Source organism: Sciurus carolinensis, chromosome 16 (assembly GCF_902686445.1).
Source record: "Sciurus carolinensis chromosome 16, mSciCar1.2, whole genome shotgun sequence".
Taxonomy (NCBI): domain Eukaryota; kingdom Metazoa; phylum Chordata; class Mammalia; order Rodentia; family Sciuridae; genus Sciurus; species Sciurus carolinensis.
Window position 1 is genome coordinate 43,717,201 of NC_062228.1, and position 24,607 is coordinate 43,741,807.

The following is a 24,607-nucleotide window of genomic DNA, read 5'->3' on the forward strand; positions in this document are numbered from 1 at the left end:
TGGGTTCCAAGAAGTCAATTTATTGATGTTTGTTCAAGTCCCCTAGGTCCTCCAAGCTTCTTGATCTTACTTCTTGTGGGGGAAGGAGGCCCAGCCAAGGCAGTACAAGCTGTAGACAGTGCCTGGGATGGGAGAGTGGGGGTACAGAATGAGGCCCTAATTTCCCTTCCAGACCTCATCTCCCACTTTTAAGCCCTTCTGGTTTCCCAGCACCATCCTAGATCCCAGTTCAGTTCAGATGTCAGCTCCCTTTCCAAACAGAACCCCTGATGGAACCCCACCTCCCATCCTACAGGCCTTGATCAGGACCCCAGGTAGCATCCTTTCTAAGTGCCAACCTTGACTCCAGTCCCATCCACCAAACTTGGCCAGCTGAGGACTCAGTGCCTTCCCAGACTGCCAATCCCCAGCCCAGACTCTAGCAAAGTCCTCTCCCCAAATGCCAGCGGGAACCAGCCCCCTCTTCCACATGCAGATCAGGACCAGCAAGCCTGCACTCACCCCCCAGAGTCAGCGCCATAGTCAGTCGGTATAAGAGGTTGTCTGTTCCCCCGCCCTTCAAGTGTACAGGGAGGTCATTGTCCGCCTGAGTGGGAGTGAGGGATGAGAAAGGATGCTGGCTGCCACACTGACCTCAACCCCTCGCCTGGCTCAGAGACCCTGCCTGCTGCCCTGGTTCTTCCCCCACCCCACATACCTGGAAGAGTTTCTGTTTCTCGGGCACTCGGTTCTGAAAGCGGTGACTGGCGGTTGAGCTGAAGGAGCGAATCAACGCCTGGGAGACCTGCGGGTACAGCAGGTAGATGGGTTGGAGGCACCTGAAGGGTCGTCCCTACATGGGGCTGGTGAGGCATGAACTTGAGGACCGTCCTATCCCTGGCAATGGTCCTGAAAGCAAGATTCAACTACCAGTGAGGGCAGGGAAGGAGGGGCCTATCAAGAAAGGCCTAGAAGAATCTTAGTACCTAGAGAGGAAGGCTTGAAGGTTAGAAGGCTGTCTAGACGGTCCTGGAGATCAAGAGGACTCAAAAAGGGGCCTTCTGTTCTGGAAGTCCAAGTCCTGAGAATGAGGGTGGGGGTTCCTAGATTCATGGGAGGAAACTGTGTCCTGGCAATATCAAGACTAGGTTCCCTGGGAGTTTCTAGGTGGCCTAAGAAGTCCCAAGTAGTGGTAGGGGTTTCAGTGATGGAAAGGGAACCCTGAATGAAGGAGGTTTAAATCCGGGGCTCTGGACCATGTTAGCGGTCCTGGTTGCCTCAGAAGCTTGGGTTTTGGAGGAGGGTCCCAGACCCTGAAGGGGGCTCACGTTCCAAGGCCCCAGATCCTGGGATGTTTAAGGAGTCTTGTGTTATGGCCAGGGCTTCTGGGTTGGGGTTTCTGGCCCAGTCCGTGGGGGCCCTCACCCGCAAGGCCCTCATTCTGCGTCCTCCTCTTCTGCTGGAGTCACCTCCCCTCTCCGCCCAAGGACACACAGTGCCCTCCCTTCCCGGGGAATCCCAAGCCACGCCCGCCGCGCTCGCGGCAGGACAGCTGGCTGGGGACACGGCCTCCGCCCCGAGCTTGACGGCTGAGAGGATGTGACCTCCGCCCAGGCTGGGCTGCCGGGTGGGGAGCCCAGCAAATCGGATTTCCAAGGGGCACGCAGAGAAGACATTTCAGCCTGCCCGCGCGGTGGTAGTAGCATCCATATGTTTCTGTTGGTCCAATTGGAGAGGAAAGTCGTGCCAGGGACGCAAGTTTGGATTCTTTGCCTACAAAGTTGGTTATTGAAGAGCAAGTGAGGGCACTGAAAAACCGGGGTAGGAGCTCCACTCCATGGTTGATATAGTGATTGCACCTCAGAGCTTTAGTTTCCGTATTTGTAACACGAGGGAAAGTCAGGATCTTGTAAATGAGCTCATATGAGATACGAGAGCATAACTGAGCCAACACAGGAACTGCAGAGAAAAAAAAAATGACCATTATTTTTAGCGCTAAAGTATGTACGTGTGTATACATATGTATGTATATACACGTGTATATGTATGTATATGAACATGTATACCTCCCTACACACAATATATATATGTATGTATATATGTATATATATATATATATATTGTGTGTGTGTATACATGTATATACATATATATAAATATATATACTTTTTTTTTCTTTTTTTTATTTGGTGGTGCTGAAGATGGAGTCCAGGGTCTATTGCATCATGCTGGGCAATTGCTCCACCACCATCTGAGCTGTATACCTCCAGCCTCACCGCCCCCCCCCCCAAAAAAAAAAAATTCCTGCTGGGAATTGAACCCAGGAGATCACATATACCAGACATATACTCAAGCATTCTACCACCACACTACATCCCCAGTCCTTTTTCGTATTTTATATTTTTAAGAAAACAGGGTCTTCTTAAATTGTACTGCCTGTCTTTGAACCTGTGATTCTCCTGCCTCAGCATTGCCAGTAACTGGGGTTACAGGTGGGTGCCCAATTTTTTTTTTTTTTTTTTTTTTTTTTTTTTTTTTTTGCAGTGCTGGGGGTTGAACCCAGGGCCTTGTGCTTGACAGGTAAGCACTCTATGAACTGAGCTATATCTCCAGCCCCCAAATATTTTTATACTTGTTTGATTTTTGTTTTATCAAGGAAATTTTTTTTCTTTTTTGTACTGAGGATTGAATACAGGTGCACTCTACTACTGAGCTACATCCCCAATTTCTTTTTTATTTTGAAACGGGGTCTCACTGAGTGGCCAAGCCTGGCCTGGAACTTGCGATCCTCCTGCTTTAGTCTCCCAAGTGGCCACTGTACCACGCTAACTGATATATTTTAAAGCAAATCCCAATATCATTATTTAAATATATTACCCTCCTGAGCACAGGCAGGGGAGCAGACAGTTGGCAATTGGAGGGGTGGGTGGGCAGTGGGAGTCTGGGTACTTCAGGGAGAAAGACTTCTGAGCATCTGAGTTACAGGATCCCTGGGAATTTGTAGAAGAAATGATTGATCCATGTATGACCTTCTGGATTATTTGTGAACCAAAGGGTAATAAAATTTCTCTTTTTTTTTTCTAGTACTGGGGATTGAACCCAGGGGTGCTTTACCTCTGAACTACATCCCCAGCCCTTTTTATTTTTAAGTGTCTCACTAAACTACTAAGTGCTGGCCTCAAACTTGCAACTTAACTTCCCTGAGTCACTGCCTCAGCCTCCCTCCTGGTGTTACTTGCATGTGCCACCATGTTCAGTAGTAAAACTTCTCTTATCTCACAAGAGGACCATGGTTACAGCCTGAACAAGGTGCCTAGAATAACCCACAGGTGCCAGGATGTGTGTAACAATATCTCCATGTCAAAAGCAGTGAAGCCCCAAACCTTGAAAGAATCAAACCTTGGAGTGGTTTATTTACCAGGGGACAACTGCCTCCTCATTTTTTTTTTTCTTTTTTATTGTTTGTTCTATTTAGTTAAACATGAAAGCAGAATGCATTTTGATTCATTGTACACAAATGGAGTATAACTTTTCATCTCTGGTTGTACACATTGTAGAGTCACACCATTCATGCAATGAATGTTTGTCTATTCCACCATCTTTCCTTCCCCCTGCCCTCTCCCTAATTTTTTTCTTTTCTTTTTATTTGTTTGTACCAGGGATTGAACCCAGGAATGCTTAACCAATAAGCCACATCCCCAGTCCTTTTTTAATTTTTATTTTGAGACAGGGTCTTGCTGAATTGCTGAATCTGGCCTCGAATTTGCCATCCTCCTGCCTCTGCCTACCAAATTGCTGGGATTATAGGCCTGTGGGGGGTGGTGGGGTAGATTCTAAAAGTCAATGCCTAAGGTGAAAATAATGTGTAGTTCAAATGCCCCTTGAGCAGGTGTGGTGGTGCATACACGTAAATCCAGAATCTTAGGAGAGTGAGGCAGGAGCCTGGCAAGTTCTTTCATGGGAGAAGACATGTCTCTGAAGAAGGGTCAACAGAGTTCCCAGAGAGAAAAGGGAACTTGACTCAGGACCAACAGGGTCATGGCATACTTATTGGAAAAGAATTTCAGCAGCACCAGTCCTTTAGGGGTTTATTAGGAAAGTCGATACAATTCAAGGGAGTATGCTGGGCTATCTCCAGAGCAAGAGAAAGCAACTGTTGATGTGGGGTGTTAATGTTTATAGTGATGGTTGCTAGGGGCTGGATTAGAGGTGGAGCTACATAGTTTTGGGTCACTTTTATTCTACACTGTGCATTGCCCTCTCCTAACAGGGCAGGGGCAAAGGGCATGTTGCTCAGGAGTTTTAACTGTTCATGGGTGTTTTCAGGATTATCAGTGGTTATGGGCACTTCCTTTGAGACTCAGCATCTTTCCCTTTATTCTCCAATTTCTATCTTAGTTCCAGGCCAGCCTGTGCAACTTAGTTACACTGTCTCAAAATCAAAAAGGCTGGGTTCTCAGTACCACAAACAACAAACAAAATATTTCCCCTGAATGGAACCATACTGGAAACTAGGACATCAACTTTTATTAAGTTAAATACAGCCCATTCTCGAGGCTGAAACAACTCACTGTGGCTTTGTCTAAATATCAGTGTTAGCTGGGGTGCTGTGGTGCACACCTGTAATCCCAGTAGCTTGGGAGGCTGAGACAGGAGGATCGAGAGTTCAAAAGCCAGCCTTAGCAAGGCGCTAAGCAACTCAGTGAGACCCTGTCTGTAAATAAAATTCAAAATAGAGCTGCAGATGTGGCTCAGTGGCTGAATGCCCCTGAGGTCAATACCCAGTACCACGCCCCGCCAAAAAAGTAATTATCAGTGTTAGGTTTTGGTTTAGGGAAAATATTGAATGAAAAATGTACCCCTCATTCCAGGTAAGAGATGGGAATCAAGTGTTGGGGCTCAGAATACAATGTCCTACAATAAGGCACCTTGGCAATTGAGAAAATTGCAGGAGCAGAAAGGTCACGCTGACATTTCTCCTCCCCTAGCCTCTTTCTGTATGAAGCCTGGTCATAAAGAATTCTCTGACTAATCTTGCCTGAAATTAGGTCACAATCCTCATTTCAGAGTTGTCCTGCCCTATAAGTAGAGGCAAGAATCTGAACAAATAAGCCCTACCGAGTGACACCTTCCACCTACCTAGCCTCCACCCCCAAGAACTAAGTTCACCCTGGAAGGTAGTGTGGTTGCTCTACATATCTATATTATTTTATTTTGTTATTTAAGTGCTGGGGATTGAGCATGGTAAGCATACACTTTCCCACTATGCTCTATGAATGGCCCCTATCTATATGGTGACTTTAGACTCCATTGTGCCCACAGCACCTGGCATATGGGCAAACTTGATAAATATTTGTTAAAGGGAACATAATCCAAATGTTCTCTGACTGGATCACTCCCACCTTTTTTTTTTTTTTTTTTTTTTTTTTTAAACAGACTGCTTTTTGATTCATTTGTACACAAATGGGGTACAACTTTTCATTACTATGGTTTTACATAATGTAGATTCACACCATTTGTGTAATTATACATGAACATAGGGTAATAATGTCTGTCTCAGTTCACTATCTGTCCTTCCCCCATGCCCTCCCACTCCCACCTCCTTTAATAAAGTAGGACATAGCTGGGCACAGAGGTGCACACCTGTAATCCCAGCTACTCAGGGGGGCTGAGGCTGAGGCAGGAGGATCACACTTTTGCAGAGGGCATTTACTAGGGATTGAATCCGGGGCACTGGACCACTGAACCACATCCCCAGCCCTATTTTGTATTTTATTTAGAGACAGGGTCTCACTGAAATGCTTAGGGCCTTGCTGTTGCTGAGGCTGGCTTTGAACTCTCAATCCTCCTGCCTCCACCTCCTGAGCCACTGGGATTACAGGCCTGCACCACAGATCCAGCATCCTCAGCCCTTTTTATTTTTTATTTTGAGATAGGGTCTCACTGAGTTGCTTAGGGCCTCACTAAATTGCTGAGGCTGGCTTTGAACTTGTGATCCTCCTGCCTCAAGACAGTGTGGCTGTAAAGGAAGCAGATGATGACTCACTGTCACACATCACACATCACTTGACAAGACCCAGTCTCAAAATAAAAAGGACTGTGGCTCAGTGGTAGAGTGCCCCTGGGTTCAATGCACAATACTGAGTAAATAAAGTAAATAAGTAAGTAAGTAAGATCTCAGTGCTTCTTTTAGCTTCTAGCCATCTCGAAGATATTTCTGGGCATTCCCAGTGAATGGCTGCACATGGGCCTACTCACCCATCTGTTCTTTATAATGTGTTCCTGAAGCATCAACATTGTGGGGAAAAAAATAGAAATCTAAGAGCCAGGCACGGCGGTGCACGTCTGTAATCCTAATGGCTTGTGCAGCTGAGACAGGAGGATCTGTGAGTTCAAAGCCTGCCTCAGCAATTTAGTGAGGCTCTAAGTAACTCAGTGAGACCCTGTCTCTAAATAAAATACCAAAAATGGCTGGGGATGTTGCTCAGTGGTTAGTGCCCCTGAGTTCAATGCCTGGCGCGCGCACACACACACACACACACACACACACACACAACCCAAAAAACAAAAAGCAAAAAAACTAAAGGTTGGTGACTTAGTCCAGTTTCTGTTGTTGTAACAAAATACCTAATACCAGGTAATTTATAAAGAGTATAATTTTACTTGGCTCATGGTCCTAGAGGGTGGGAAGTTCAAGAACCTGATACCACCCAACTGCTTGACTTCTGGGGAGGCCTGTGCTGTGTCATAACATGGCAGAAGGGTAGAAGAGGAGGTGAGCACATGGGAGAGAAAAGGCACAAGGGGCAGTCTTGCTTTATTTCAATCCTTTCTCAAGATGACCAATCCACTCCTGGGACAAAGACATTAATTCCTTTTTTCTTTCTTTCTTTTTTTTTTTTTTTTTTTTTTTTTTTGTGGTGCTGGGGATGGAACTCAGGACCTGCCTGCTAGAGAAGTGCTCTACCACTAAGCTATATCCTCAGCCCTTTTTATTTTTATTTTGAAACAGGGTCTCATTAAAATGCCTAAGATGGCCTTGAGCTTGCGAACCTCGTGCCTGAGCCCCTGAGAAGTTAGGATTACCATGTGTACTCCCACGCCAGGCTACTAATCCCTCTTAACCCTTAAGACTTGATCTCCCAACACTACCACCATAAAGACCAAATGTCAACATTATTTTTTGAGACAGGATCTTGCTCAGTTGCTTAGGGCCTCACTATATTGCTGAGGTTGGTTTGAACTTGCGATTCTCCTGCCTCAGCCTCCCTAGTTGCTAGGATTACACTGTGTTATATTTTATAAATACGTATTCAAAAAATTTTTGATCCTATGTTATGATGTATAGTATACCCAGTAACAAATTAACACAAAATGTAGCAGCTCAAAACAATATTATTTCACAGTTTCTGTAGGTCAGGAATCTAGAGATGGTTTAGATCTGCCACAGTCACAGAAGATCATGCGTGAGAAACCAGCAGAAAGTCATGCAGCCTTCCAGAACCCAGAACCTAGCTTTGGTGTCTCTCTTCTGCCATCTTGTGGTACAGTGTAGAACAACTGCCTGGCCCGCTGGACCTTACCATAACTAATCCTTTTCGATTATGTCTGAAGATTTGCTTTTTGAATTCTTTAAATTTTCTGTTTGTGGTGCAGGAGATTGAATCCAGAGTGCCTTACCACTGAGTTACATCCCCATTCCTTTTAGTTTTACTTATTTTTATTTTGAGGCAGTCTAAGTGCTGAGGCTGGCCTTGAATTTGTGATTCTCCTGCCTGTCTTCCAAGTCTCTGGGATTACTGATGAGCACCACTGTGTTCGGCAAATTTTTAAAACTTTTTTTTTTTTTGCGGTGCTGGGGATTGAACCCAGGGTCTTGTACTTGTGAGGCAAGCACTCTACCAACTGAGCTATATCCCCAGCCCAAATTTTTAAACTTTTAATCATCTAGTTGCTGAATGGACCACAAATTCATATGATTAAAATTCATAAAGGAAAACAGGGACTTCTTCCCCATGGGAACCTTTGAGTTTGTTTCCAGAGCAGCACTCTATGTTGTTTCTTAGGTGACCTTCCAGGAAAATTTTATATATATTCAAAACCAAGGAAATAGGAAATTTATAAAAGGTCAACCAGGAGCATGAAGCATCCCTTCCAACCTGTTTGTAGTTTCCAAATACCATTTGGAAAAGTACCAAAAGGAAAGAGAATTCCTTGGAAAATGGTTACATCAAAGTGGGAGGCAGGAAATGAACAAGGTGAATTTAGAACATTTTGTGGGAAATAGCAGGTTCTAGAAATTTATCTTAAAGATATACCACTAGAACAAATCCTTTATGTGCAAGGAAAATGTTTAAGATTGTTTGGAAGAGCAACACATGAAAAAAGCCTAAGTTAATAGGGTTAAATAAATTATAAAACACATAGTGGAATACTAAGCAGTTGTTATAAGGAATGAAGTGGAGCAGGGAATGTAGCTCAGTGTGACAGTGTGCACTTGGCATGCACAAGACCCTGCGTTCCATTCCCAGCACCACCCCGCACCCACCAAAAAAAGAATGAAGCAACAGCTATGTATGTATTAATATGATACACACTTGAAGATGGATGGATAAGGAGCTGGGCATGGTGACTCATGCCTACAATCCCAGCTATATGGGAGGCTAAAGCAGCGGATGGTAAGTTCTAGTCCAGCCTCAGCAATTTAGTGAGACCCTGTCTCAATAAAAAATGAAAAAGACTGGGGTTGTAGCTCAGTGGTAACACACCCCTGGGTTCCATCCTCAGTACCAAACCAAACAAAACCAAAAAATCTAAGCAAAACTAATTTTTCAGTAGATATAATAATGTATAAAAATTTGCTACCATTGTATAAATTTTTTTTAATAGAGCATGTTATGTGTATGTCTATGTTTATGAAATTTAAAAATCAGGGCATACATACAAGTCCTCTCAGTGATTGTTCAATAAAGGGTAACTGGGGCTGGGGAGATAGCTCAGTTGGTAGAGTGCTTGCCTTGCAAGCACAAGGCCCTGGGTTCAATCCCCAGCACCACTAAATAAATAAATAAATAAATAAATAAATAAATAAATAAAAATAAAGGGTAACTGAGTGGGAAAGGGGTAAAGAGAGTATCAAGATTCACTTATGCTGGGCACAGTGTAATCCCAGTGGTTCAGAAGGCTGAGGTGGGAGGATCATGAGTACAAAGCCAGTTTCAGCAACTTAGTGAGACCCTCTCTCAAAATAAAATATAAAAAGAGCTGGGGATGTGGCTCAGTGGTTAAGCATCCCTGGGTTTGATCCATGATACAAACACACACACACACACACACACACACACACACACACACACACACACGAGACATATAGAACACTGCTTCCTAATCCTTTGTATTCAGTGGCATGTGCATAAAATGCAGGTGTTTTACTGAACATGCAGGATGACTGACAAGATGGCTGGTATACTAAGGTTCACTCATACACCTTGATCCAGATGTCACTGGGGTTAAATCAAGAATCTTTTCCTTTTTATTTTTGGTACAGGGGACTGAACTCGGGGGCACTTGGCCACTGAGTCACATCCCCAGTCCTATTTTGTATTTTATTTAGAGACAGGATCTCACTGAGTTGCTTAGTGCCTCACTTTTGCTGAGGTTGGCTTTGAACTCACGATCCTCCTGCCTCAGCCTCCCAAGTCGCTGGGATTATAGGTGTGCACCACCATGTGCAGCTTTCCTCGTTATTGTGATTTTTCTGGAGTTATAATGTCAAAATTCTGAAAACATAAAACAGAAGCAGATGAAATTCTAGACATTCAAGATTAGATTTTTTTTTTTTTTTTTTTTTTTGGTACTGGGAATTGAACTCAAGGGTATTTAACACCCTTTTGTATATTTTATTTAGAGACAGGGTCTCACTGACTTGCTTAGGGCCTCACTAAGTTGCTGAGGCTGGCTTTGAACTCATGATCCTCCTGCCTCAGCCTCTAGAGCCGCTGGGATTATAGGCATGGGTCACCATGCAAGGCTCTAGTTCCTTATTTTTAAGAGTATGAGATTAAGTAAGTAGGAATTTATTTATCTTCACAAATGACAAGTGATCAATAATTTGTTTTTTGGGAACTGTAGTATATGGAGTTGTTCTCCCTGGTCCTTAACTGGAACTTTTTTCAGTTTTGAAAATGAACTGGGAGGTTTTTCTTAGGGATTATCTGTTTCTTGAAGTTCCCTTTTCTTTTGGTACTAGGGATTGAACCCAGTGGCACTTTACCACTGACCTACACCCCCCAGTCCTTTTCTATTTTTTATTTTGAGACAGCGTTTTAGTGAGTTGCTGAGGATCCCGCTAAATTGCTGGGGCTATCCTTGAACTTGTGATGCTCCTGTCTCAGCTCCCAGTTGCTGGGATTGCAGTGTGCATGACTGTGCCCAGCTTCTTGAACATTTTGTAGGTAAAAAAAAAATTGAAGCCTGGGCCACATGCTAGTCAAGCACTCTACCACTGAACTACATCCCTAGCTCCTAAAACATTTTGTTTAAAGGGAAGGGGTCTTGAATGATGTTTATGTCCCCTTGTTACAGGGTTTTGGGGCTTCTGAGAAACTGAGGTAGTTTGAAGACACCCCCTATAACCCACAGCCCTGCCACCACAGATTCTTATAGTGAAGTCAGAAGGATTTCAGATATGTTACTCTGAGCAGACTTTTTCCCCATTGCCATTACAACTCTAGATCATCTTGGCCCATGCTGACAGTTCTAATTGGATTTTTTTTTTAGTGGTGCTGGGGATTGAACCCAGGGCCTGGGGCATGCGAGGCAAGCACTCTACCAACTGAGCTATATCCCCAGCCCTCTAATTGGATTCTTAACCATAAATTCTTACAAATTTTATGAGTAGGAGGAATTATCCTTATCTCCCTGAGTTTCTGGATCAGTAACAGGCATGAGTTTATTGAAAGGATAGGAAAAGGGAAAGGGGACACTTGTCAAAGAGAGTCGGTTCTCTGAAAGAGGAGAGGGACAGTGTGCCTTACCTGTAGTCCAGTTTTATTGGAGATCTTAAGAGAAATTTCTAGAATCCTGCCCACGTCTACCTCTTGACTTTTGACTGACAGCTGGATGAAATCAGACTTCCAACTTCTCACTGCCATGACAACTCTCGGTCACCTTGGCCCATGTGGACTGGTTCTAATTGGATTCTTTTTTTTTTTTAACTTTATTTTTATGTGGTTCTGAGGTTCGAACCCAGGGCCTCACACATGCCAGGTAAGTGCTCTGCCACTGAGCCACAGCCACAGCCCCTCTAATTGGATTCTTAACCATAATTCTTACAGATTTTATGGTTAGGAGGAATTATCCTTATCTCCCCGAGTTTCTAATCTGGTGTGTGAAAAGTCACAAAAGTCTCCTCCTTCAGGGTAACTTGGGTTCCTCTTGACATTATTTCTGGCCTGCATTTCTCCTGCAGATAACAGGTAGTTTGCTGAGGAATGTGACATATCCTGTCCGTTTAAGCCAGGCAGGCTACAGGTAAATTGCTTCTTGGAAAAAGAGCATGTGGGGGTCAACACAGTGACCCATTTTATAGAATTATTCCCTTAGCCTGGTGTTCCCAACACCCACATCTGTCTGCCCCCTGTTTAGAATCATTTGTTTATTCTGGCATTGCACATCTTCTTGAACCAACTTGATATTGTAAAAATTGATTCTCTCAGGATTTTCAAATACATTATCAAATAATTAGAATATTCATACTTAATATTTTTAGTATTTTAAAAGACTTCACCCCCTGCCTATTCATTATTTTTCCTAGATCACACTTGTAAATAGTCTCTTATTACATGGTAAAATAAACAACCTTCAGATTTTTTTTCTATTTTTAAAAAATTAATTAATTTTACAGTACTAGGGATTGAACCTGCGGCATGGTACATGCCAGGCAAGCACGCTACCACTTAGCTACATCTCCAGCCCTTTTTAAGCCAAGATCTTGGTAAATTGCCCAGGCTGACTTTGAATTTGCATCCTTCTGCCTCAGCCTTTGGAGTCCTTGGAATTGCAAAGGTGAGCCACTCGGCCTGGCTAATCTGACTTTCTAACCTTTTGAATGAAGACCATCTTGTGACAATTATAATTTTGTTAATCTTTTTCAGAATTATCATAACAAGTGATTATAAATGCTTTTGATAAGTTGATAAAGACCTCCTTTGGTGAACTCCTTAACAATAACATGAAAATAATTTTTTTTTTTTTTTGGTACTGGGGATTGAACCCAGGGGCATTTAAGCACTAAGCCACATTCCCAGTCCTTTATTTATTTATTTATTTATTTATTTTTTGAGACAAGTTCTCACTAAGTTGCTTAGGGCCTCCCACGCCAAGTTGCTGAGGTAGGTTGGTCTCGAACTTGTGATCCTCCTGTCTCAGCCTCCTGCATCTCTGGGATTACAGGTGTATACCACTGTGACTAGCTGATAATAAAATTAATAACAATAGCTAATATTTATTGAGCACATAAATATGCCAGATACTCAAGACCTTATATAAAATATCTGATTTAGTCCCCACGAAAGCTCTATTAGGTAGGTATAATTATCACCATTTAAATTAAAAAAAAAAAATAAGGGACAGAGAGATTGCACAATTTCCCCAATCCTACACTGTCAGTAATCAGTGGAATTATGACCATGTCAAGTAAGATCTGTGCCATGACAAAAGACAAAAGGCACATTCACAAAAATCTTTTTTTTTTTTTTGGAGGTGTGGTCTTGCTATGTTGCTGAGGTTGGTCTCCAACTCTTGGATTCAAGAGATCCTTCTGCCTTATCCTTGTGAGTAGCTGAGACTATAGGCTTGCTCCACTGTGCCCAGCCACAAAATATTCTAATTCAGTCACTTTCTATTTGGAAATCTCAGAAGTTTAACATAGTTTTGAATAGTAACAGAAGGCTTTTCTACATTCATATTAACCTTTTCTTTTTAAGCACAGCTTCTCTGATATTTAATAAACAGTGAGTGAGGCAAAAAGAATTCCCACATTTATTGAATTTTCTTCTGGTATGAGTTCTCTGATATTCCATAATGAAAGTGACAAATCAAGTCTTTAATTACATTAAAAATTACCTAATACTGAGCCAGGTGTGAATTCCACACAGAATCTTTCTGCATCCCTAACACTCTAACCAGTATGAATTCGGTAGTGTTCAATGAGCTGTGAGCCAAGAACAAAGGCCTGCCCACATTCTCTACATTCGTAAGGCTTGATGCCAGGATGAATTCTCTGGTGTTCAGTAAGTTGTGAACTGCGAATGAAGGCCATTCCACATTCCCTGCATTCATAGGGTTTCTCACAAGTGTGAATTCGCTGATGGTGAGTCAGCTGTGAAACACGAATAAAAGCTTTCCCACATTCCTTACATTCATAGGGCTTGTCACCTGTATGAATTCTTTGATGTTGAATAAGGTAAGAACTGCGACTAAAAGCCTTGCCGCAGTCCTTACATTCATAGGGTCTGTCTCCAGTATGAACTCTCTGATGTCGAGTAAGCTGTGCATGCTGTCTGAATGCCTTCCCGCATTCCTTACATTCATAGGGTTTCTCCCCAGAATGAATTCTTTGATGTCGAGTAACTTCTGAGCTATGGATAAAGCCCTTTCCACATTCCTTACACTCATAGGGTTTCTCCCCAGTGTGGATACGCTGATGAACGGTCAGCTGTGAATGCTGTCTAAATGCCTTCCCACATTCTTTACACTGATAGGGTCTAGCACCTGTATGGATTCTCCGATGAACAGTTAGTTGTGAGCCACGAATAAAAGCCTTCCCGCAGTCTTTACATACATAGGGTTTCTCACCTGTATGAGTTCTTTGATGCAGAATAAGTTGTGAATGTTGCCTAAAAGTTTTTCCACATTGGTTACATTCATAGGGTTTCACACCAGTATGAAGTCTCTGATGTAGAATAAGTTCTGAAGTACGACCAAAGGCTTTCCCACATTCCTTGCAGTCATAAGGTTTCTCACCTGTGTGAATTCTCTGATGCTGAACAAGGTGTGAGGCCCGACTAAAGGCCTTCCCACATTCCTTACATTCAAAGGGTTTTTCACCAGTATGAGTTTTCTGATGTTGAATAAGGTGTGAGCCCCGGCCAAATGCCTTCCCACATTCATTACATTCAATCAGTTTCTTACTGGTCCCACTGCGCTGAGGTAGAGTGAGAGATGTGGGATGCTCCAAAGTGGAGATGTTTTCATAGGCGATTTCTACTTGCTTGAAATAACATTCCTGATTTACTTGTTCTCTCTCAAACTGCCCTTTGCATTCCCAGTCATCTTTAAAACCGGAGCCCTGAAGATCACAATATTTAAGGCTTTCCATGACCTCCCAATTGAATGACTTTATTTCAAAAATATCTTTTTGTGGAAATGTCTCACACCTGGACTTCAAGTCTGAAAAATAAGAGAAAAGTAAATGTAAACTTCTCTCTTCTATGGGAAATAAAATTCTATAGTAAAATAGGAAGACAAATGAAAATAATAACGGTAAAAAGTAAATGATGTATAAGAGTCAATTATTAAGCAATGTCTTTCTTACTTTCTTTCTTTTTGTAGTGCTGGGATTGAACTTGGGGCCTTGCACACGTTAGGCAAGCACTCTACCTTTGAGTCACATCCCCAGCCCTTACTAAGCAATTTCTAAAAAGCAAAGGAAAGCACAAACTTGATAAAAGCTCATATGGTGCCAGAAGGGAGCAAGAAAACACTAAGCCAGGGTTCTCAACTCTGATATGGATCAGACTCATTCAGGAAGTCCTTTTATAATATAAATGTTCAAGCATCACCCCAGAACTGAATTAAAATCTGCAGGAGTAGGGCCAAGGTGTGTGCATGTGTATGTGCGTATTTATCTATTTACTTATTGATTTATTGGTCCTGGGAATTGAATCCAGGGGTGCTTTACCATTGAGCCAAATCCACAGTACTTTTTAAGTCACTGAGGTTGGTCTAGAACTTGTGATCCTCTTGTTTCAGCACTGAGCTGCTGGGATCAGTGTGTGCCATCATGCCTGGCTTCTATCTATATATGTTATTTATACATATATTTTCCCCAGTACTGGAGATTGAACCCATGGTGCTTTACCACTGAGTTACATTCTCAGCTCTTTTTATTTTTTATTTTGAGACAGCCCTTGCTAAATTGCTGAGGCTGGCCTGGAATTTGTGATCCTCCTGCCCAAGCCTCTCCCTTTGCTGAGATTATAGGTATGCATTACTGCATCTGGCATCTTTCTATATATTCAACTGAGGTAAAATTCACATAATATAAAGTTTCCCATTTAGACATTTGTTTCTTCCAGTGCTGGGAATTGAACCCTGGGTCTTATGCATACTAGGCAAGTGCTCTACCACTGAGCTATAGCCCCAGCCCCCATTTAAATGTTCTTGAAATGCACAACAGTGGTTTGTAGCACATTCCTCTACCGAGTTTGAGAACATTTCATCACCTCAAGTACAAACCCCACGCCCATTAAGCAGTCACTCCTCATTCTATTCTCTTCAGCCCTGGGAATCACTCTGAGAATTTGCCTATCACGGACATTTTAAATAGAGAAGGCAGTTCTATTTTATTGTTTGTGGTTTTTTGTTTGTTTTTGAGAAGGTAGGGTTCATTATGTTGCCCAAGCTTCCATCAAATTTGAAATCCTCTTGCCTCAGCCTCCCTAGTTGCTGGGATTACAGGCATGTGCCACTAAGCCCTACAATGAGAAGCAGTTTTTTTTTTTTTTTTCTGGTACTGGGGATCGAACTCAGGGCCTTCCAGCTGAGCTATCTCGCCAGCCTGAGAAGCAGTTTTAAGAAAACAAGTTTTTCTAAGACATAAAGACACTTGCAAAAAAAAGGATCTAAAGTACAGGTAAAAAGGCAGCCACGAGGGAAGAAAAGTGCACATTCCTTTTTGGAATGGAAGGAAATGGAAGAAGAAAGAACAGAGGAACTGAACAGAGAGGGAAAAGTTCCTTTAGCTAAGGCTGACAAGGTCTTTGCTCTTCACATCTTCATATCCAAGGACTTTATTCTGCAGCAGGGCTTTGAGAGTTTTCTAACAATAACTCAAGTTACAGTCATCGGTTGCCTCACCCACTGGGCTATAATCCCTATGACCTCTGCCACTAGATTAGCCCTTGCTCACCTGGGTACCATGGTCCTGTCACATCATTTGCAAGTAACCATGGCTCTTTCCCTTGCTCCAATAAGGAGATGACATCAGGTTTAGAAATGGAAAGTCCTGTTTACAGAAAAAAAAAAAAAAAAAAAAAGGGCAAGATGATTCTGTTCCAAAATTCAAAACCAGTGCCTCTGTTACTATGGAATTGAAGTTGTAAGGAAGAAGGTGTGAAGGTTGTCCAAAGGATGGGAGAATAGTGGACACATTTCCAATTCCACAAAGCACGAATAATTATCTTGGGAAAATGGAAAAGAAATTCAGTCAGAAACTTGTAAAAATTCACAATAAGAAGACCAGAAATTCCAGAAGGCTAGTTCTGCATTGTTTGGACTAGACATCCATGGTCATTATACTCCATTAATCCTTTCCTTCCCCTCCCATCCACTTCCTGCTCTGTGCCAGGCCCTGTGCCCCACACAGCCTGCTTGTAAGGACTATCTCCCCTACCCTGTGATTTCCCATGGGGCTGGCAGATGGAAAGCATCAATAGGTCAGTGGGTAGAAGGCTGAGTACAAGATACTTCTTAGCTCTCTCCCTCCCTCCTCTGACCTAGGAGTTCTGGAGACAGTTACAGTTGCTGCTGGCTGGGCCTTTCTCTTGTGGTTTTAGTTCTTACCATCTCCAGTGGCACTGTTTCCTCTGTTCACTTCTTTGGGCCAGAAGTGGAAACAGTCAAGTCCCACTGCTGTAGTCTCTGGGAGTCTTATTTCCTGTCTGTCCCTGTGTGATACATTAGCCTTACCTAGTGAGACCAAATGACTGAAGTTCTCCAAAGTCACATCCCTGTACAAGTCTCTCTGGGCAGGTTCGAGGCATTTCCATTCTTCCTGAGAGAACTCTATGATCACATCCCTGAATGTCACCAACCCCTGAAACAATAAATCCATGCCTTACTAGTAAATGAAAGGACTCTTTTCCATTTTTATTAAGAAAAATTTCAAAATGCATTGCTTTGACAATAACAAAAAATTTTGGCAGTACTGGGGATTGAACCCAGAGGTGCTCTACCTTATCTTTCTCTCTTCTCTTCTGTCTTTCTTTTTTATTTTTATTTTTTGCAGTGCTGGGAATCACACCCAGGGCCCAACACATGCCTGGCAAGCATTCTACCACTGAACTATACCCTTTGCCCTTCCTTCCATCTTTTATCCCTGGTCTGAGGTAAATCCCACATATCAAACATTATACTACTTAATCCACAAATACTTTAGTACCTAAATACTTTAGGCCGGGCACAGTGGCACACAACTGTATGAGCCACATTCTGAGCCCTCTTTTTGCTTTTAGAGACAGGGTCTTGCTAAGTTGCTTAGGGTGTCATTAAATTGCTGAGGCTGGCTTTGAACTCTCAATCCTCCTGCCTCAGCCTCCCTAGTCAGTGGGATTACAGGTGTGTGCCACTGTACCTGGCTGTTTAACACTTTTGTAACTTAAAAAAGTTACTTATTTGGGACTGGAGTTGTGGTTCAGTGGTAGAGTGCCTGCGTGGCATGTGTGAGGCCCTGGGTTTGATTCTCAGCACCACATATAAATAAAATAAAAGATCCACTGACAACTAAAGAAAAATATCTTTAAAAATTACTTATTTTAATTATTAGCATACATTAACTGTACAAATGGACAGATTCCATACATGAATATATTATACTTTGATCATATTCACCTTCCCCACTACCCTTATTTTTTGGTATAAAAATAAAGTATTTATTATTTTGCAATTTAGAACTTACCAACATGTCAGAAATTTTTATGTAAAATTTCCAGAGGAATGAGAAAAATATTGGATTTATTTCAAAAGTGCTCTTACTTGTATTTAGAAAAGGACTAAAAAAAACACTTTACTAAGTGAAATTACTTTAGGAAACTATATTTATTTTACAACATGTCTGCTTTCCTACTACCCTTTTTTTTTTTTTTTTTTTTTTTGTGGTGCTGGGGATTGAACCCAGGGCCTTGTGCTTACACTCTACCAACTGAGCTATCTCCCCAGTCCTACTACCCTTTCTTAATCGCCCCTCTGTCCCGTGGGGTTCCCATCCCTCTTCTATTTTCAGGTAATTTTTGGTTTTTTGTTTTGTTTTGACATTTTCCACATAAGAGAGAAAACATGCAATAATGTCTTTCTGTGTCTGGTTTATTTTGCTTAGCATAATATCTTCTAGTTCCATCCCTTTTCCTGCAAATGACATGATTTCATTTTTCATTATGGCTAAATAATAGTCCATAGTGTATATACACCATATATTAGTTCAATTATCTATTGATGGGCACTAGGCAGATTCCATATCTCAGCTAATGTGAACAGTGCCACAATAAACATGGGTATACAGGTATTTATTTTGTATGCTGACTTTATTTCCTGTGGTATATATACCCAGGTGTGGTATATCTGGATCATACAGTAATTCTATTTTTAATTTTTTGAGGAACTACTGCTTTTCATAGTGGTTGTACTAATTACATTTTTTTAAATTTTTTTTTTAGATTTTGATAGACCTTTATTTTATTCATTTATTTATATGTGGTGCTGAGGATCGAACCCAGTGCCTCACACATTAGGCAAGCACTCTACCACTGAGCCACAACCCCAGCCCCCTAATTTACATTTCTTTTTTTTTCTTCTTTTTTTTGCAGTACTGGGGATTGAACCCAGGGCCTTGTGCTTTCGAGGCAAACACTCTACCAACTGAGCTATATCCCCAGCCCACCCTAATTTACATTTCTAACAACAGTATATAAGGTTCCTTTTTCTCCACATCCTCCCTAGTATTTATTTATTTATTTTTTTGTAACTCTCTTTAATGACTGGCTGAATAAATGAGAGTTGCATTTTCTTTCTTTTTTTTCGTCCCCTTACCCCCCAAGTGCTATGGAACCCAGGCCTCACCCAAGGTAGGTAAGCAGCACTGCTCAGCTAGTCACTAATATGACAGCTGGATTTTTATATCTGCTTCTGCATTTAGTCTGTTGGGATAACACTGATCATGTAGCCTCTGAGAAACTCCTCTATACATCTATTAGAGAATGTCAGTGATAAAGGCAAATAATGTGCTATTATTATTACAAAAAATCATTTTGACCTGAAGACTTCCTGAAAGGGTCTCAAGTCCTTCCTGTACTACACTTTGAGTACCACTGATTTAGGGCTACACAATTTAACATGAATGATTTGAAAATATACTGTGTTGAGTGAAAAAAATCTAGTCATAAAAATACAGAGAGTATGACAACTTTACATCAAATGTAAACACAGAAAACCCAATAGTATATTGATTAGTTTGTAAACATATAGAAAAACTATTAGAGAAATCAAAGGACTGATTAGCATAAAATTAAAAATAGTCATTACCGGGTTGGGAGTATGGCTTGGTTGGTAGAGTGTTTACCTTGCATGCACAAAATCCTGGGTTCAATCCCCAGCACCACCAAAAAAAAAAAAAAAAAAAAAAAAGTAGTCATTACCATTTGCAGGAATGGTAATGGACTTAGGGAAAGAAATGTAGGTTACTTAGATGGTGTATTAATCTTAGTGATGACTATATAAGGACTCATTTCATTATTCTTTTAAAAATATCTTTATTTTATTTACTTATTTATTTTTATGTGGTGCTGAGGATCAAACCCAGTGCCTCACACATGCGAGGCAAATACTCTATCACTGAGCTACAACCCCAGGTCCTCATTTCATTATTCTTTATGCCCTATATATGCTATAGACATGTTTGTGTATGCATTTTTTAAAAAATATTTTTAGTTGTACATGGACACAATACCTTTTTTCTACTTATTTATTTTTATGTGGTGCTGAGGATGGAACCCAGTGCCTCACAAGTGCTAGGCAAGCACTCTACCACTGAGCCACAAACCCCAGTCCTGTATTCTTTTTGGTTTGTTTGATTTTTGGTACTGGGGATTGAACCAGGGGTGCCTACCACTGAGCCACATCCCTAATCATTTTTGTTTTTTATTTTGAGACAGGGTCTTGCTAAGTTGCCCAGGGTCTCTCTAAGTTGCTGAGGCTGGCTTTGAACTTGCAATCCTCCTGCCTCAGCCTCCCAAGCCACTGGGATTACAGATGTGTACCACTGTGTCCAGCTGTATTATTCTTTGATAGTATGAAGTATTTTATAATTTTTTTTAAGGTGGAGTTACATTCAAAATATAAGAAGGAAACCACCCATGTCAAGGGAAAAGATCAAACTCATCCTCTTTGGCCCCACTAGACAGTGGTATGATAAGGAGACTCTGTCATCTTTCTCTCAAGAGAAGACATTTCTACTCCATTGGTGCTTTGGTGAAAGCATTACTGGAGAAGAGAGGGCCACAAAGGGAAATGGAGTATCATTACTTGTTCCCTGGGATGGAAGAACTGTGAACAAGTTACAGAGATGTTTCAGGATAAGAATACAAATGTTCATATGATCTGGAGGGAAGAAACTACCCCAAGGATAAAACAAATTTCAACTTACCTGGGCCATGGCTTTTAGAACTGTTTGATCTTTGGTTTATCTGGAGTTTTCTCCTGGACAATTAAGAGTCTTGAAAAAGCGCAACAGAAAGAGAAAGAGTAAATCTGTGATAAATGGAGCTTGCCTCAGCACTGACAAATAGATGAGCTTAAAATGACGGTACTTCCACTGTCCCTGTTCTGCTTCCCCTGCCCTCCCACCACACAAACAAGAACATCAAGAGCTATAGAGTTAATAAAACCAATTCCCTTTTAAACACTAGGAAATCCAAAAGCAGCAAGATAGTTTTCAGGCAGATGTATTCCATAGAACCCAGGCACATCCATAGGAGAGATTCTAGCTGAGACAGTTCACATCTAGTTAACGCTAACCTGAACAATGGATAGGGCCTAGAAGTTTTCACCTGCAGCCAGGAAGATAATAACTCAGACTTACCCATTTTACCCTCTAAGGATGAGCACAGCACCATTAGACTAGGAGTATAAAACATCAGTGTAAGATAAACCTTGAGAAAAAGACATCCCTAAATAAGGTATTCCAAGCTTCTCTAGGCTCAAAGGCAAAATCTTTTGGTATATTAATGACTCTACTTCCTTCTTCCAAGAAAAAATGGGGCTACTTCACCCATCGTAGGCTCTGTCAGGGTTTCCAGTCTCAGCTGGATTCATCAGACATGGAGCAAGAAAACGACAGCAATACAGGGATCTTACACACATACCTACATATCTGGAGTACTGAACTCAGTGGAAACTCTATTTTTAGAAGCTTCTTGGTCAAGCACTCATTTCCGCTAAGTCCTCTCTATTGCCTTCCTGTAGAACATTAATTCCTCACTGACTGTGAGGGCTGACAGTGGCTAAGTCTGGAGCCTGTGAATGGCAAGTAATGAGAGTATTTTAAGGTATTAAGAGTGATTCTAATTAGGGGAACAAGAAACTTCCCATGGCTGGGGCTGCTCATAAGATGTCTACTTTAATCAATGTGTGTGGCGGGGAGTGTCAAGGAAAATATCCTGTAAGATGAGGATATGAATCAGGTTCTAAAAATATCAGAAGTTAAATAGAAAAGGGACAGAAAACATTGTGTACTTAGTAAGGGACTGTGGTGAAAACAGTGGACCAAAAGTACAAGGTATGTTTGTAGAGCATAAAATAACGCACAATGACTTCTGTAGTTTGGGGAAAAGCCAGGACTATCCAACAGCACTTCCTGTGATGGTATAAATGTTTATGTCAGAGTTGTAAATACAGTAGCCACAAACCACTGTGTTACTGAGTATTTGAAATGCAGCCAGTATGACTGAGGAACTCAACATTTTACTTTATTTAATTAGCTCTAGAATCTAGAGGCAGATAATACTGGAAATGACATGGGTGGGGTAAACAAAGGTGCATGAATGAACTAGCTATGAGGGTAAGGACCAATAAGTTTCACCACTGCAATTAGCAGTTTCTACAGTGTTTAGAGGCTACAGATGACCAATATGGTTTGCACATGTAAAGGTTAGGTGTACACTCACTAATGAAATGGAAGGCAGCTGAAGAATCTAAAAAGGGAAGTAACAGGATCAATATGGCCACATTATTTCATTGGAAAGGAATAAAACTGGGAATTGAAAGACCAACTGAGACGTGGTAATACTTTTTCAAGCAAAGAGGGTCTGACCTAGGACAATGGCAGTAGAAACAAGAAGTAGAAGGAGGTGGAATTCAAAGTGTAAACAGGAGGCAAAATCAACAGGCTTTGAGATCTGATTAGATATAGAGGCAGAGAAAGAGGAGTCAACTATTTTTTCTTATGTACTGAGCTCCTACCCTCAACTAGCATGGTTGTAGACATGAGAAAGATAATAAATCAAGTCCTTGTCCTGGAAAATCTTGCAATCTAATGGGAAAAGAAAATCAATAAATATTGATATATTGGTATTGATATTCCTATTTGTATGCCAGGTGGCAGAATTTCTCTGGAGAAAAACAAAGAACAAGGTGATAGGGAGCTTTGGAAGAATGGAGGGTGATTTCAGGCTTTTTACTGGGAAAGTCATATGTATGTACAGCTCACATGAAGTGAGTAAAGAATGCAAATTATTGGGGGTTTGGGGCAATGCATTCCCAGGAGAACATTTTCAAAATTCTTAAGGCAGGAGCAGGCTTTTTTTGATCAATAAAGAGGAAGAGGACAGGAGTGGCCAGAATGAAGTGTCTGAGAGAGACAGGGTCAGAAGCTGACCTGATCACATAGAATTTGGAGACAACTATTTGGAGGCAACTGTTAGAACTCTGGTTTTATTCTTAAGATAGGAAGTCACTGAAACTTCTAAAGCCAATGAACGGCATAATTTGTTTTAAAATTTAAAAGCTCATTCATGGAACATGGGCCACAGGGGACAAGGGGGCAAGCAGGGAGACCAGTGAGAAGAAAACTACAGTAATCCAGGCAAGGGGCAAGGGTGGCCTGCATTAGGGTGGTGATGGGGGAGGTGATGAGACTGTTAGGATTCTAAAGGCAGATGACAGGATTTGCTTATTTTTATGTAGAAAAGAAAAAAACAACAAAGATGCCAAGATGATTCCAAGATTTATGGCTTGAGCAAATTAAAGTATGAGGGTCTCACTTTTTAACAAGGAGAAGGATGTGGGAAGAGTAGCTTTGTATGGACCAATTATGGGTTGTTTTAGACCTCAGCACTTGAGATGGTTATTATATACCCAATGTGGAAAAATGTCAAATACGCATGAGACATTTGATTCTGGACTTCAAGAGAAAGTCCCAAACTGGAAATACAAAACTGGGAATTATTGTTGTACAAATGGTATTTAAAGTTCTGAGACTAGATAGAATCACCTACAGAATAATTAAAGGTAAGGGAAAAAACCAAGACCAGAATCTGGGGGCTCTAAAGAAGTACGAAGGGGCTGGGTTTGTGGTTCAGCGGTAGAGTGCTTGCTTAGCATGTGGGAGGCACTGGGTTCGATTTTCAGCACCACAAAGAAAAATAAATAAAATGAAGTTATTATGTCCAGCTACAATTAAAAATATTTTTTAAGAAATGTGAAAAGGAAGTACTAGTGGAGTTGCAGGAAAAATACAGAAACTTGTAAGGAAGCCCAGTGAAGAAAGTATACCAACAAGGAAGGTGAGAACAATAGTCAATTGCTACTCATAGGCTAAGTAAGATGAGGAATGAGAATTGTCCATGGGGTTTGACATTAGAGAGAACATTAGAAATCTTGGTCTCTGTAATTAGACAAAAGTGATTCTTTGGAGTGACACAAAAGCTTGGTTGGAATGGGTTCAAGAAAATGGAAGGAAAGGAAGCGATGATAGAACAATCAACCCTTTGAAAGAATTTTGTTGAAACACATGTAGAAATGGAGCTAAAGATGGATACGGGATCCAGAAGGGATTGTTTCTTTTGAATTTGGTGGAAATTATAGCTTGTTTCATATTGATGGAAATAATGCAGTAGAGAAAAATTTAAAAGGCAGGGATATGCCCTGAAATTATATAAAATGGTAGCATGTGGAGAAGTTGGCTTAAGAGTATATGGAAATTCTCTTTTTGTAACATGTTTAAATCTAAAACTAATTCAAAATAAAAAGAACAAAATTTAAATAAATATTAGATATGCAGGAAACAGGGAAATCTTTTAAGTCCATCTTCAGAGCACCAAATAAATTACTCCTAGGGCGAACACTGGAAAGCAGGCCACTTTGCTGGTAGTGGGTATGAGAGGGTGGTTCTGTCCAAGAAGTTTCAGAAGAAGGAAAGAAAGGCATGCCCTGAAAAACAAGAGTTTCAGGGAAAGGAGAATAAAACCTGATACACTTTGAGCTTGGTTTTTGTATGTTCAATAGCATGTTCCCTCCTTTTCTAAGCACCTTTCATGGAAAAGGGTTAAGAAAAAGGAATCTTGAGTGACGAGGATAA

The 24,607-nt window shown here is 41.3% G+C and overlaps 2 protein-coding genes and 1 non-coding gene across 5 annotated transcripts in view; all 3 read right to left on the bottom strand.

Moving 5' to 3' along the window:
• LOC124966433 (cytochrome c oxidase subunit 7A1, mitochondrial) lies at positions 1-1,454 on the bottom strand. Its single transcript, XM_047527691.1, has 4 exons — positions 1,405-1,454; positions 698-784; positions 502-586; positions 1-122 (listed from the first exon to the last, which is right to left on the bottom strand). The coding sequence occupies exons 1-4, from the start codon at positions 1,417-1,419 to the stop codon at positions 67-69; spliced, it is 243 nt and encodes an 80-aa protein (XP_047383647.1). The 5' UTR covers positions 1,420-1,454; the 3' UTR covers positions 1-66.
• Positions 1,445-24,607, bottom strand: part of Znf565 (zinc finger protein 565) — a 24,982-nt gene continuing 1,819 nt past the window's right edge. The window contains exons 2-6 of one of the 3 annotated variants that reach the window (XM_047527560.1): positions 20,678-20,746; positions 16,951-17,077; positions 16,172-16,267; positions 13,837-14,430; positions 1,445-1,938 (exon numbers count right to left, since the gene is read on the bottom strand). In XM_047527560.1, the coding sequence (XP_047383516.1) occupies positions 1,445-1,938; positions 13,837-14,430; positions 16,172-16,267; positions 16,951-17,077; positions 20,678-20,686 (1,320 nt within the window). In that variant the 5' untranslated portion in view covers positions 20,687-20,746. Of the gene's footprint in view, positions 1,939-12,673; positions 14,431-16,171; positions 16,268-16,950; positions 17,078-20,677; positions 20,747-24,607 lie in introns of those variants that run through there. The other 2 variants (XM_047527559.1, XM_047527561.1) reach the window with 2 other exon arrangements.
• On the bottom strand, positions 18,837-18,910 carry Trnas-cga (transfer RNA serine (anticodon CGA)). The gene has a single exon. It is a non-coding gene; the product is annotated as a tRNA-Ser (tRNA).